The 14,450-nt window shown below is 35.6% G+C and overlaps 2 protein-coding genes across 7 annotated transcripts in view; one reads left to right on the forward strand and one right to left on the reverse strand.

Moving 5' to 3' along the window:
- Positions 1–13,950, forward strand: part of NUDT6 (nudix hydrolase 6) — a 50,253-nt gene extending 36,303 nt beyond the window's left edge. For 5 of the 6 annotated variants that reach the window (XM_047798609.1, XM_047798610.1, XM_047798611.1 and 2 more), the window contains 2 exons: positions 1,807–1,861; positions 5,906–6,570. In XM_047798609.1, the coding sequence (XP_047654565.1) occupies positions 1,807–1,861; positions 5,906–6,303 (453 nt within the window). In that variant the 3' untranslated portion in view covers positions 6,304–6,570. Of the gene's footprint in view, positions 1–1,806; positions 1,862–5,905; positions 6,571–6,727; positions 6,866–7,073; positions 7,178–10,643 lie in introns of those variants that run through there. The other variant, XR_007137478.1, reaches the window with a different exon arrangement.
- FGF2 (fibroblast growth factor 2) overlaps positions 1,246–14,450 on the reverse strand; it is a 65,121-nt gene continuing 51,916 nt past the window's right edge. The window contains exon 3 of the mRNA XM_047798614.1: positions 1,246–6,928. Coding sequence (XP_047654570.1) covers positions 6,743–6,928 — 186 coding nt within the window. The 3' untranslated portion in view covers positions 1,246–6,742. The remainder of the gene's footprint in view (positions 6,929–14,450) is intronic.

Genomic DNA, 14,450 nt, shown 5'->3' on the forward strand with positions numbered 1-14,450 from the left:
AATAGTAATAGTTGCACATGGGATTACTATAAAGTTTAAATGGGTATAATTACTAAAACATTTAGAGCATCTAGAAAATACTGGACATTTCAATATATATTGCCTAGTATTTTTTACTATTACTTATCATATTGCTAAACCCAGCTAATGGGAGTATTTTTTAATATAAAAAGTGAGAAGACATACCTGTCCCTCCATTGATCATCATATCCACAACATTAACCAGGTTTTTCAAATCCCGTAACTTAGACATTCTACCACTTAGAACTAACTGTAACCTCAAGGCTTGTGGGGGGAGGGGGGGGAAGCTTTTTTAAAATAAGCTCTTTAAATCTAAGTGATGCCATAAAATATCACAGAGTACTCCCCAGCATAAAAAAAAATGTACTTCATCTTTCCCTAAGTTTATAAAATAAAATCAAGTTTGTGTGAGCTTTTCCCTTATATCTAGCATTTTTCCCCTTCTAATAAATTCATATCTCCAGATTTAATCAACAATTTCCAATCACTTATAATCAACTCTAGGTAAATATTTTTATTGTTTTGGAGAAGCATTTGTTTGCTCCATTATAACATTTCTTTTGTTAGAAATAGAATTTATGGTGGTAAAGTTTAATATCCTAGCAGACAAAAGACTGCATAGATTCTGGAGAAACATAGCTTCTGGAAAATTTTCAAAATGCAACCCCAAAGACAGTACATTAATGTAGAGGTAGAGATATTTCTACATTAAAGTAAAACATAATATGCTTCATAAATTAATCTCAAGTGTGAGCCAGACACGGAAGGGCGGAAAGCCTGAATTCTGTACCCACATAATCAACAGTCTGTGGAAACTCTGGGAACCATGCCACTGGTCTCCAACCTAGCATAGCTGGGAAATGACACATTCTTTAAGAAGCTCTTGTCCAGGAAATGAGTGGGTCACAAAGCACAGCAGTAAAAGGTCCATAAACTTGTTTTATGAATGAAAAAATAGTATGAGGTATACTGGCTCCAAGCTGCAGCACCTTTATGAGTATGTCATAATTTCTCAGTCATTCTTCAGTTTTTATCATGGTGATGGATTGATGCAACAGAACTCTTAACAAGAAAAAGAATCATGCAGCCATAAGAATATTGTCCCATTCCATTCCAGAATTATTTTAAATCATCTTTTTCCATATTCATCCCCATTTCAAGATCAGATCTTCCCAACTGTCCCTTCCCACCAAAAAAGGAAATGGTATACAAAAAGTCACAAACTTAAAACTGTATCAGTTTTATTCACAACTTCTCATGAAAAGCAATTACATTTTTACATAAGATCTTTAACACAGAGAACAAGAGAAATCTTAAGGTTAATATATCTGATTAGACACACAATATAGAAAATAAGTGAAAATTAAAAATAGCATATTTTAGTGATTAAAATTATACTATATTTTCTATTTACTTATAGCAGCATCAGTAAGATTCCTCTATTTTTTTAATAAAGTAGCAGCAAGATTTTTTAAACTATACAAATTCAGTAGATGTCCCCTTTCCCTACTGTTTTTATTCATACAGAATTTATCACATTAACCCATTAACCAAACAAAACCACTTATATTCCTGAAGAAAAAGGTGGGAAAAGACTTCACAAATCACCAATTTCTCCAAAAAAGGAGTGAGAGGAAGGAAGCTGGAAAAACTTGGGGTGCAGTTACCAAAAAATAAATTCTCAAACAACTTGACAAATTTTGAGTAGATTTTGTGGCATCTCCATGTTTGTGTGTTAATGAATAAAAGCCGTATTAACTGTATTTTCTGATTTTTATTCTGCAGTTGAAAAATATGTGGAAGTTTCCAGGAGGCCTGTCAGAGCCTGGAGAAGATATTGGTGTGTATCTTACATATCTTTAACTGGCTTGAAAATGTTGAGGAAATTCATGTGTTTATTACTTTTCTTGCTATAGAGCCGAGAATAGGATTTTCAACTTTTCTACTAAGTCAGAAAATTTCAGTGAAGTTACTTCAGGGCTGATATAAAATTAGTGGCAAATCTTATAACATTACAACTTATCCCATTAATATAAGGTATACCCTTAGGAGTATAACACCTGTTTTTCTGCTTAGGACTGCTTCTATATTAATTTGTTTGAAAATGAAAAGCTTTGGATATACATCAGTCAAGTTTATCATTAAAGGTTATTTGGAATATAACCAAAATTACTGTAACTAAACTGTGAGAAAATTTTTGACTATTTTACCACACAAGGATAAATAATAATAATATTTAAATGAACTGAGAAGTGTTATTTATAAAGTCAGTTACAGAGCAATGGTGACATTGTTCTTTTTATGAAAATTTTATCTACTATTTTATTTGGGATAGTCAGAAAGCCTGTATTTTATAGTAAAATGCCTCATGAAAAAGTATCAAATTAGATATAACTTTCTGAAACGATTTACTGAGCTCATTGTTTAAGACAGAGAAATACAAAATAAGCTAAGAATTTCTTATGTCACCAATTTTACAGGAAATAGAGGAAGGAATAGAAATTGAGTTTTCCTACCTATTCCTTAAGGTCAGATGCATGCAGTCCCCACCATAATAAATCAAGAGGTAACTCATTTGATACCAATACTATTTCTCTGACTTTTTCCTCAAAGTGTATGTCCCTTATTTCTCTTTAGCCATCATTTATATGAAGGCAATTTCCTAAATCATTTTTTAAAATTTTGAATATATATATATACTCAACTTTTCTTTTAATGTTCCACAGATTAAAATGTCCTATACATAGTACAGAGCCAACGCCTAACAACTTATAAGTAAATTTACTACATTCAGATATATACATAGCAAATTTTGGGTTTTAGGTACTTAAACTTACTGACCTTTTGCTCAGAGTCTGCTAGGTCTTCTGTTGAAATAAGAGGATTTTGTAGTGGTGGGAGTGCTAAAAGAGAAGGCCATTTATTCTAGAACATCTGATTATCTCACACTATCCTTATGTGATATGAGGTCATTTGAACTAGTTAAGTCTAGGTTTTATATCCTTAGCCAATCCATATAAACAACAATTTATAGGAAAAGGTTTATGTAGCTTCTGCTTCCGAGTCTTGCCTTCTCAAATGAATTGATGTTTTCATTCGTGTTTTTATGGATCTTCTGAATTTCAGATATATTTAAACATAAAGGAAGAAACACATTTCCAAGCCAAATAGTATAAACTGTAGGTCTGATTGTACTCCAGAACCTCCAAGTCCACATAAGTAAGAAATTCACTACATTTTTTTTAAATCTTTGGTTGTCACAACCCACCTATTCAGAGGTCACATACACACCTCAGCTATGTGGAATTAAGAAAAAAACAGCAACTGGCATTATCTATACTGCCTAAGAGTAATAAAAATTGGAGCTTTGCTTTAGAAATGATAAAACCCTAAAAGCAGCTAGAAATGATAACTGACAGTAGAAATCTGAAAGACTGTCTATACAAGGGCATTTCTGTTTTGTAACACAGTACAATAACAGATTATTCTTAATGATGAAGCCTAATCATCCAAGAATTATTTAAATTATTTTCTTTAGGCTGTTTTTAGGGAAGTGTGTGCAAACATTCATATTGGCTCTTAAGTAGTAAACACTAGTTGACTGAGAAGCACATTTGTTTGGAATTCCTCATTCTTTGATAATACTAGGTAAATGAAGCATTATTGTCCATAATGTTTTAAAAAACATTAAGGGGGCATATACAAAATATAATGCAATCCTCAAGCTCTAATATAATACCCTATACAAAGGTATCTACAAGGTTAAAAATGCAGGAGCGGCCTTCCTCAAAAAAAATCTCATTTCCACTGACTAGAAGAGAATCTCCCTGCATAGTTTTAAAGGACTGTAAAGCAGTTGGGGTCTGACCAAAGTTCATCAGTATATCCAAGTCAGAGGGGAACACCAGGAAAACCCACATTCTGCAGTTTTTCCTATTATTTTATTTTATTTCAACCTAATCCTATTATTAAATATTACAAAATAGAATTAACAAATATAAACTCCATTTCATTGACTTATTTAAACATTATCTTTCAACCAGCAAAAATAAAAACAAAACCCTCTTGGTTTTTCCTATATTCTTCAAACCTATAAAACAGTAAATGTTATTTCAGTTTAGCTTACAGTACATTAAAATAGGAAAGGTACAAGAAAAAAGCACTTTAGATAAAAATTTTAAATTCATAGTAAAATCCTTGGGCAAGAGATTTCAATCTTGAGATAGAAGGGGTTCCTTTAGATATAAAAGCACTTATTTGCCCATTCAATTTTTAGTCAAGTCAACGATGTCATGATTCAAATTAAACTGATCAAACTACTCATGTAACACTTATTTTGAATCAACTACTGTGGTGACTAATGAGCAGGACAGATTAGCTCACTAGCCGGGTCTGTGCATCCATAAAATACAAACAAGACTCAGGTAAACTAAATGCCAAATTCTTGGTTAGTGTCACTAAAAGCTAAACAAGACCCCATGGTCATTTTTCAAAGTGTTTCAAAATAAAAATTAACATTTAAACAATTTTTAAGTCCGATCAACAAATAACATGTAAAATTTATGACTAGTGCCACTTTAACAAGTTTAACAACAACCATGTTATTTTTCTTATTAAGGCAAGTTTTCCTTAACACATAAATTCTTTTTTCATCTTTTTGGTTTAAAAAATATAATTTCTAACCATGTTTACTCTATGGCAAGGAAAGTCAGCATGTAATTCAAAAATGGCAAACAAATGTCTTACATTTTAACACTTTCCTCTCTTCCTGTGCACATTTCCAGAACTCTGTATGAGAAAAACATTGAGACTTTTTCCTTCACTTTATTTTCCTTGCCTGTACCTCACAAGGAGGGCTACTGAGAAGGCAAATATAATCTACAATTTGACAGACAAATAAGTGGAGGCATTTAAGGGTAGTTGAACAGAAATCTATACCTGTGGCAGTTGTGAAACTTCTCTGTAAATAGGCAAGGAAGGCGGCTTTTTAAAGGGCTTCTCATAAACACTTTGGGAGACAATGACAGAGCAACACAAAATTAGGGAAATCTCACCTAGGAGGCTCATCTGGATATTTAGAAAAAGCAGCCACAAAAATAAGTTAATGGCAATAAAAATCCTGTCCCAGAAGTTTACATATTAATAAAAAATCACCCTTGTAAAATGTGAAAACCCTGGTCGTATTATAAAATTCTGCAAATTCCAACAAGCTTTTTGAAAACTTCGTATGAGATGATTACAGCGTATTGGTGCTGGGGAAATGAATCCAAGTTCTTTGAAATTGCAAGAAACAAAAGAAAATGCCAAAAATTACCATGCTAGGGTTCCATTAACAGGATAACTAGAAGAGCATAACAAAATGACTCAGAAGAAATCTGTTCTGACTTCAGAGGCTTGACAGTCCCAGGAGAAACCAGGGGAAATTTGCATCTTTTCATAGTTCAGTAGAGTCTCTAGCTCTACACACTTTATAAAGACAAATGTATCACTTTTTCCTCAATACTAATGTGTATAAATTTAGGCAGGTTTGATGATCAGAAACAGGATAATTATGAAAAAATATGTAGGAATATTAACTACAACATTACAACGTATGTTTTCACCTTTTGGGATATACAGCAGGAAGAGTTTAAAAATATGTGACTCCCAAAATAAACAGATGGGTAAGCCTACACAAAGAGCAGCCTTAGATATATGGTGGTAAGAAAATACTTTGATATTTCAGGATATCCAGAAGGCAACGAATTTACATTGAAAACTTCATTTCTTAGGGTAGAGTTCTGCTTTTGAACCTTTAGATAATGCTACTTCATCTGAAAATCTTCAATTAAATTTCAAAAAGATGATCTTATTGATTAGCGTCTGTATAATTTTTTTAATGTAGGAGATACAGCAGTTCGAGAAGTTTTTGAAGAGACTGGTATAAAGTCAGAATTCATGTCCCTCCTGAGTATTCGGCAACAGCACACCAATCCTGGAGCTTTTGGGAAGTCAGATATGTATATTATATGCCGCTTAAAGCCACGTTCATTCACCATAAATTTTTGCCAGCATGAATGTTTAAGGTGTGAGTGGATGGATCTCAGTGACCTGGTCAAGAGTGAAAATACGACTCCCATCACTAGCAGGGTTGCTCGGCTGCTGCTCTATGGGTACAGGGAAGGGTTTGACAAGATTGATCTGACCATGGAAGAACTTCCAGCAGTTTACACAGGCTTGTCCTATAAACTCTATCACAAGGAACTGCCAGACAATTACAAAACTGTGACAGGAATGGATTAAATTCATACTTACATGTCTAAAAAAATGTTAGTACATTGTACACGTAGATTAATGTTTGCCATAATAAGTAGTAGACATTTGGGTTAACTGTATGTCTGATGTTAATTTTCTAATGCCTGTGATTTTCATGAAGAAAACTTGTTTGTAAGTGTGCACATTTTAAAAGCCTCTCTTCAAATGTATGGAAAAGATTATAGCTCTAAGTAAGCTTTACTGGATAATGGTAAATGCTATATAAAAAGCAGAAGTATATACATTTTCCAGGAATTTTTGTTTGTTATTTACTAAGGCAATGGTTAAATATTTTATTATTAGATAAAAGATTATCTGACCAGTTACCAAACTGAGCAGATAGCTGTATATATTTTTCTTTCATTAACAAGTTTCTAAAATAAACCTCTTCTTTCATGTGACATGAGATCAGATGCTGCCGTTAAGATCAGCTCTTAGCAGACATTGGAAGAAAAAGTATAGCTTTCTGCCCAGGTCCTGTTTTGGGTCCAAGTTTATACTGCCCCGTTCGTTTCAGTGCCACATACCAACTGGAGTATTTCCTCGACCGGTAAGTATTGTAGTTATTAGATTCCAGTCGTTCAAAAAAGAAACACTCGTCTGTAACACATTTCTGAAAAATAAAAGGAAAATTAGTGGTGGTGGTTGTAACACTTTTCATATTAAATAATTAACAACAGTGCACAGTGCTTTGGGTTAGCAGGACAATCAGACTAGCATGACTCAGGCTAAAATCTGTCGAAATCTAATTTCTGCAGAAAGACGCAGGACAGGAACACAGCAGCAGTGGGACAACTTGAAGCACATCTCTTCAAAGGAACAGCCCGAAAACCACTCTCCAGCTCCACAATGGACAGATCAGGTATCAGGCAGCAAGAGCACACAGGTGGTGTAGGAACCACGCTGGCTCAGACTTGAACCATCCCATGAACGTAGATTTCAATGGTTCCCACAAAGAGGTACACATCCAGTAACAAGAAGCACACTGCACTTGGGGAAAGCGAAAGCAGGGCTTCTAGTAGGTATGGTCCCTCCATCTCTTTGCAGTCCAGTGAAACAGTGCTGGAATTACAACCCGGGGTAATCTTCCCAAAAAGAAGGAGATGGGCTTTATTTTAGTACTTTACTCACAGAAACAGAAATAATTCCTCAAATTATAACAAATGTTTTGTAGTAACTGACATTAATTCTAAGGCATTATTGTACAAAAAAATAGCTGATGTATATAATGTCAAAAAATTATACTGGAACACTATAAATGGTTTACATTCTCAAAACACTGATAGTAAGTAGTTAGCAGTGTAGACCACATTGATTTTTGGCAGTCTCTTTCTTGTGGGCAGGGAAACTACTCTGCTGTTTTACTTTAATTGAACTATTTATCAGAGTCGGGGAAATAGCTAGCCTTACAAATAGCCAGACCTGGAAATGCTACTCCAAGTTATGGAGTCCATTAGGCAGTCATATTATTTCAGATAAATGTTTAACTTGCTATTCCAAGTTACGGAGTCCATTAGGCAGTCATATTATTTCAGATAAACTACTTCACAGGGTAGTACTAGTGTCACTTATTGACCACTGTGGTGAAAGTCAGCAGTGGCTTACTTTAAGAAAAGAGAGGAGGAGTTCCCATTGTGGCTCAGCACAGGCATGGCTTAGATCCCACATGGCTGTGGCTGTGGCATAGGAGAGCAGCTGCAGCTCCAATTCAACCCCTAGCCTGGGAATTCTCAGGCTACTATTGCAGCCCTGAAAAGCCAAAAAAAAAAACAAAAAAACAAAAAAAAAAGCAAAAATTTTTTTTGTTACAATTAGATAGGTAGGTAGGTAAGTAGAGTGGAATGATAAGCTCATATAGAAAACCTTATAAATTACACACATATATCTTTATATGTACATGTATACGTAGATATAGGACATAAACCTATGATTCTGTATTAACAAGCATACCAGATTTCAGCTAACTTTTAAATACTCAAGTCTACGAAACTTCAGGTTTGGGGAAATCCACATTCAAAAGATGTGAATCTTTTCCCAGATACTTTGGTTCTAAGATAAATAATGGCACAAAGTGTGAGAAAAACATAAATCGGTAAGCAAAATAATGAAAAGAGCTGGCATAATAACCAAAGTGGGTTTTTTTATTTTTTTATTGTTATTTCCACAATACAGTTTTTTTTCTACTGTACAGCATGGTGACCCAGTTACACATACATGTATACATTCTTTTTTAAAGGACTGAGAAAGACCTAAAAGCGAGTAACATGTGTCTCAGTCATCTAAAGTAAGGATGTGGTGTTCCTGCCATTGGCTTTTTGGGATACAAGTATTACAGGATGTTTACGTGGCTTTAATGTTTTGACCACTGTTAACTTTTAAAAACTAAATGCAGGATTCCCGTCGTGGCGCAGTGGTTAACGAATCCGACTAGGAACCATGAGGTCGCGGGTTTGGTCCCTGCTCTTGCTCAGTGGGTTAACGATGCGGCGTTGCCGTGAGCTGTGGTGTAGGTTGCAGACGCAGCTCGGATCCTGCGTTGCTATGGCTCTGGTGAAGGCTGGCGGCTACAGCTCCAATTGGACCCCTAGCCTGGGAACCTCCATATGCCGCGGGAGCGGCCCAAGAAATGGCAACAACAACAACAACAAAAAAGACAAAAGACAAAAAAAAAACTAAATGCAGGAGGAGTTCCTATCGTGACACAAAGGAAACAAATCCAGTTGAGAACCATGATGTAGTGGGTTCGATCCTTGCCCAGTGGGTTAAGGATCTGGCATTCCCGTGAGCTGTGGTGTAGGTTGCAGATGTGGCTCGGATCCCGCATTGCTGTGGCTCTGGCATAGGCCGGCAGCTATAGCTCTGATTGGACCCCTAGCCTGGGAACCTCCATATGCCATGGATGTGGCCCTAAAAAGAAAAAACAAGAATGAAAAAAATAAAATAAAAACTGAAATGCAAACTTACCTAATTTGCTCTTTTTTTTTTTTAAACTGGAAAGCAGCTTCAGACTTTCTAATGCAAATATATCACAGGTAGCCTTACAGATAAGCATTCATTGCACAAGGACCCAGCTGTATGATACTCAGGACTATCTTGTGGCTTTCAAAAAGATTCAAATGTGCTAAAAGTGGAACACTAATACTAGGTAATGTCTGTACAAAATGCATAATGTACATTATAATGTAAATTCTATAGCCAATACTTTCTCTTTACCTTTGGTGAATATTGTGCTTCTTGTCTTTAACTGAAGTTAACCTGTAATACTTTATCTGGTCATTTTTCAGCCACCAATAAAAATCTTCCTCTTTCCCTAGTCCATGTTTAAGATCAGGAGTAGAAGAGTAAAGAGTGAAAGGAAAAGTCATGGAATCATAAGATAACATGAAAGGTTGGCAGAGAGCTTCATGGGCTAATTCCCCAGAAGGAGACCTAAACCACACCATTCAGCCACCCTCAGTCAGCCTCCAGGGTGCCCCACTTTGCTAGCTGACACTTCCTACAATGCTTAGCCAACTGGAATCCATACCATGCCTATAATATTTGCCTTCTCAGCCAATTGCTAATATTTTAGAGAAAAGAAGTAGGGGTTAAGTGGATAAGATATCATGGAACCCACTTTTTTTTTTTTTTTTTAAAGTTACTTGTACCTTTATACAAAGAGAGGGGAGAAAAGGAAACCATGTATCTGTGGTGAATGTTCAAACATGTAAACTGACTAAATAGCTATTATGCCCTTGAAAACAAACTGAATTTTTTTAAACTGATAGTAAGGTCAAAATTCAGTCTCAATAAAAGCAGGCATTTAACAGCCTGTTCTAAGTACTGTGTCCATCTCCCTATTCTGGGTTTACATTCATCTTCATTGCCTGTGATCTCAATGTTCTGTTAACTATTGATGCAATGTAATTTTTATTAAGAGCTTTTTTTCTTATTCTCAGTGTTTTAACTGCCCATCATTGTAGACTTAAAAGGGGATCTTCAGAGGAAAAAGCCACAGAAGAAGTGGCTTATAATGACCTGTACCTTGCCTTCAACAGCTTAAGCCCAGGAGCTGGGAAAACTCTTAACTCACAGTTACTGATGCATTATGCACATTATTTAAATACCACAATAATCCTGTGACATAATTATCATATACCCATTAACAAATGAGGGGTTTAAAACTCTAGGCTCTAAATTACTTTATTTCATACTGTGAGCACCCTTTGCCCATGTATCTGACACCTTTTAAATTTTCCTTTTTTTTTAAATTTAATAATTTGGTGATAAGGAAAGCACACAGTTCAACTAACGCATTTATTCATTTTTATGTATGTTTTTTCTTCTAGGCACTGGGATATATCACTGAACAAGGATCCCTGCCTTTCCGCTCAAATTCTCACGGGAGAAGATGCAACAATAAGCATGATTGAGTAAATTCTATTATGCTAAAACATAGTAAATCCTATGGAAAAAAGTAAAGCTGAGGGATCGGGAATGGTGGGGGTACAGATTAGGTTGCAGTATTAAATAGTATAGGCACCACAGGCTTCACTGAGCAAGTAACAATTTAACCAGACCTCGAAGGAGGTGAAGGAGTTAACCGTCCAGATTTCAGGGAAGAGCTTCCAGGCAAAGGGAGGGTAAGCCACAACAGGATCAGGCCAGAGTGTGTGAAGGGCAGCAAGAAGGCTAGTGTGGATGAAGCAGAGAATCTGAAGGGGAAAGAGGTAGGAAATGAGGTCAGAGAAGTAATGAGATTAGAGATTTGTAGGCTATTGTAAATATTTGGCTTCTATCCTGAGATAATGAAAAGCCATTGTAGGCTTTTGAGCAGATTAAGTGGCATGATCTGATACACTTTTCCAGGATTATTCTGGCTGCCGAGATTACTCTGGGCCAAAGGCAGAGGCAGACACACCCATTAAAGGCTTGCTTAGTAACCTAAGCAGAGAATGGAGACTCAGAGCCAGTGACAGTCACAGAGATGGTAAGAAGCTGTCTGCTTCTGGATATATTTTGAAGGATGTGTTGACAAAGTCTGCTGACAGGTCAGATGTGCAGTGTGAGAAAAATAAAGGAATGGAGGATGACACGAGTTTATGTTCCAGGTGATAGACATACTGAGATGGAGAAGGCTATGAATGCAAACAGGTGTTATGGGTAATAGGTTAGAAATTCAATTTTGGACATTTCTGAGTTTGAGATGAACAATATCCTAATGGAGATAATGAGTATTTACTAAGCATGTCCTGTGCAACAGACACATCACTTAAGCTTTCTTCCCTCCCACTAATGCTAATAACCAGAGAATTGGAATTTGAAAAGTACTAATTTATTTGCACTGCTAGAAAATGTGTTAAGCTGCACTAATTCCATTAAGCCATTATTCACAATTCTAATAGGTATGGAATCTAACAAATATAGATTTACATATATGAGAGTAATATAAATATGTTGTGTACCAGTGGTGGGCCACACCTAAAGATCTCCTTGAAAGCCATACATCTGAACCAGCTTATTAGTTCAGGGTTCTCTGTAGGGGGCCCAGTAACCATTTGCTGAAACTGGTAACAATGATGCTAATGATTTTAAAGATGGTGCTGGGAGTTTGACCCCTCAGTGGGATATCTGAATAGGAAAGAATCAAAGTTTGAAAAAGCATAATCAACATTTTCAATAGTTGAATTTGTATTTTTGTCTAGACAATTACTTTGAAATTTCAAAAAGAAAGTACACTGATGTGATACCTTTATACATAATAAAAAAACTGATCCTAGGAGATGGTACGAACCAGTGAGAACACTGTTGCAGTGGGTGGTTATAGACAAGCCAGCAGGGAAGGCTAAAATGGCTCATGTGATATTGGTGGATTAGGGTTGGATTCATCGGTGTGTACTCATTTTTAGCTTAATTAATACAGATGGTTAAGTATAGAAATATTTATAGAAATGTGTACATACCCAGGTTGCTATATGTCTATATTCCTTGCCCTCTCAGGTAAGAGGGCCTAGAAGCAAACACACCTCAGTAGCAGTACGTACACGCAGATCTTGTTTTCTAACACCGTTTTCCAATAGAAGGAACCAAGGCTCCTTAGAGAAATGGCTCATTTTAGGCTGGCATAAGGAATATACAGGGTAAACCTGGCGCATTCTTAGAGGCTATAAAGTAAGGAAGTACTCAAAACACCCCGTACTGACTGGTTTATGTCAAAGAGTACAGGAGACAACTGAAAAAGCTCCCAGTGGCCAAAGCTGAAACAATCTGAATAACAAACACCGCAGTTTTGGATTACAACCCCAAGTATAAAATAAATATCCATGTGTATATACTGATATACATGATTAAATAAATAAATGGAGGATAGACATTTTCATACAAAAGAATTCCGCATATTTATGTGCATACTTCCTCCTCAAGGAGATGGAACAAAGAATAGAGTATGGGAAGGGGAGATAGGAGTAACTTGACAGTGGAGACAACACTACCTCAGCCAGGTGATGAGGGTTAATAAGGGTGAAAAGCATGTTCCCTTAATGATGGGATGAAAGCAGTACTTTATTCTCCCAAGGTTATCTACTTCCCAAACACTCATTACTTGTGTAATGAGTGAAAAACATCAGGCAAACCCAGATTGAAGAACATTCTGAGAAATACCTGACCAGTATTCTGTCAAAGTAATCCAAGAAAGGAAAATCTAAGGAAATGTCACAGTCTGAAGGAGACTACAGAGACACGATGACTAAATGTGGTATCCTGAATGAGATCCTAGAACAAAAAAGGACATGAGGTAAAAACTAAGGAAATAGGAATAAAGTTGGGCTTTAGCTAATATTGATGCTTCAGTATTGGCTTGTTGGTCATGACAACTGTACCATACTAATGTAACATGCTAATGGGAGAAGCTGGGTGTGGAGTATATAGAAACTCTGTACCATCTTCACAACCTTCCTGTAAACCTAAAACTATTCTGAAATCAAAATTTAAAAAAAAAAAAAAAAGACCTCTGGCTACAGATTTGACCACAAAAACATTTATTTTTGTGCTCTATGACATCCAAATACAGATCATTTATTTATATATACATATCCACTTTATTTCACTAGACTATAAATGTCATGTGGGTGGAGATTTTCTTCTGTTGTTGCATCAATGCCTGGCACATAGTATGTGATGAGTAAAATATACTAAATTATATGAATAAATGAAACTGTTTTAGATAGGCTACAGTAAAAATACCATTCATTGGCATTGCAAAATCTAAATAAGAACTGGAGAACTAAGACCAAGGAAAACCCAGACTAACTTTTGAAATACAGAATAACTTTATGGACTCTTTAGTCCCTGAGGAAACTAAGCCAGCTGGACCACTCCAAGAATCTGACTGTCCTAACAACATCTGTGAGGATCTTTGATGAGCCAGGAAACTGGGTTCCACTCTTGTCTTGATCCTTAACTAACTTGTTATCTTTGAGCAAGTATCTTAACCTCTGAGCCTTATTTTTCTCACCTGTAAAATAAGATTGGATTAGATCTTTAAGATTCCTCACAATCTTAACAGTTTTTAAGGTTTGAAAGCCTATAAAATAATCTTTTTAAGCCCTAGCATATTATACGGAAAAAAGAACTTGAATAAATTCTCCCTGCCCCCAACTCCCCTCCTTTTGCACTGGTCTCAAAATTCTCATGCACTGCTAAATGTTAGATTGACCCTTATGGCCATTCCCCCATGCTCTGCTTTTTGGATTGTTTGTTTCTTTTACAGTACTTTGATTTTGCAGTTTTGGCTTATGAGGGAGTTTGCTCAACATGAATCCAAAAATGCTTTTGCTTACACCACTTCTGAGAATTAAAAACAGACATGACGTAAGTATCAGTGTTGACTATTTCAAAACAAAGACATACAGATTTTGAAAAATTAATTTAATCTTAATATTGTAATATATATAAGTTGCATAAAATTTAAGATTGATTTATGAAAGCAGTAATTCCTATTAAGCAGTAACTTTAGCATTTAATCTAGAATTATGTCTCTTAAAAATGAAAAACATTCCTCTGTGATTGCTACCTTTTTCTGACAAATTTGATCGGCATATATTGCCAGTCTGAATTAAGTGAACCCTCAAAAATCAATTTTTCCCTACTTAATGTGT

This window comes from Phacochoerus africanus, chromosome 10 (genome assembly GCF_016906955.1).
Source record: "Phacochoerus africanus isolate WHEZ1 chromosome 10, ROS_Pafr_v1, whole genome shotgun sequence".
Taxonomy (NCBI): Eukaryota; Metazoa; Chordata; class Mammalia; order Artiodactyla; family Suidae; genus Phacochoerus; species Phacochoerus africanus.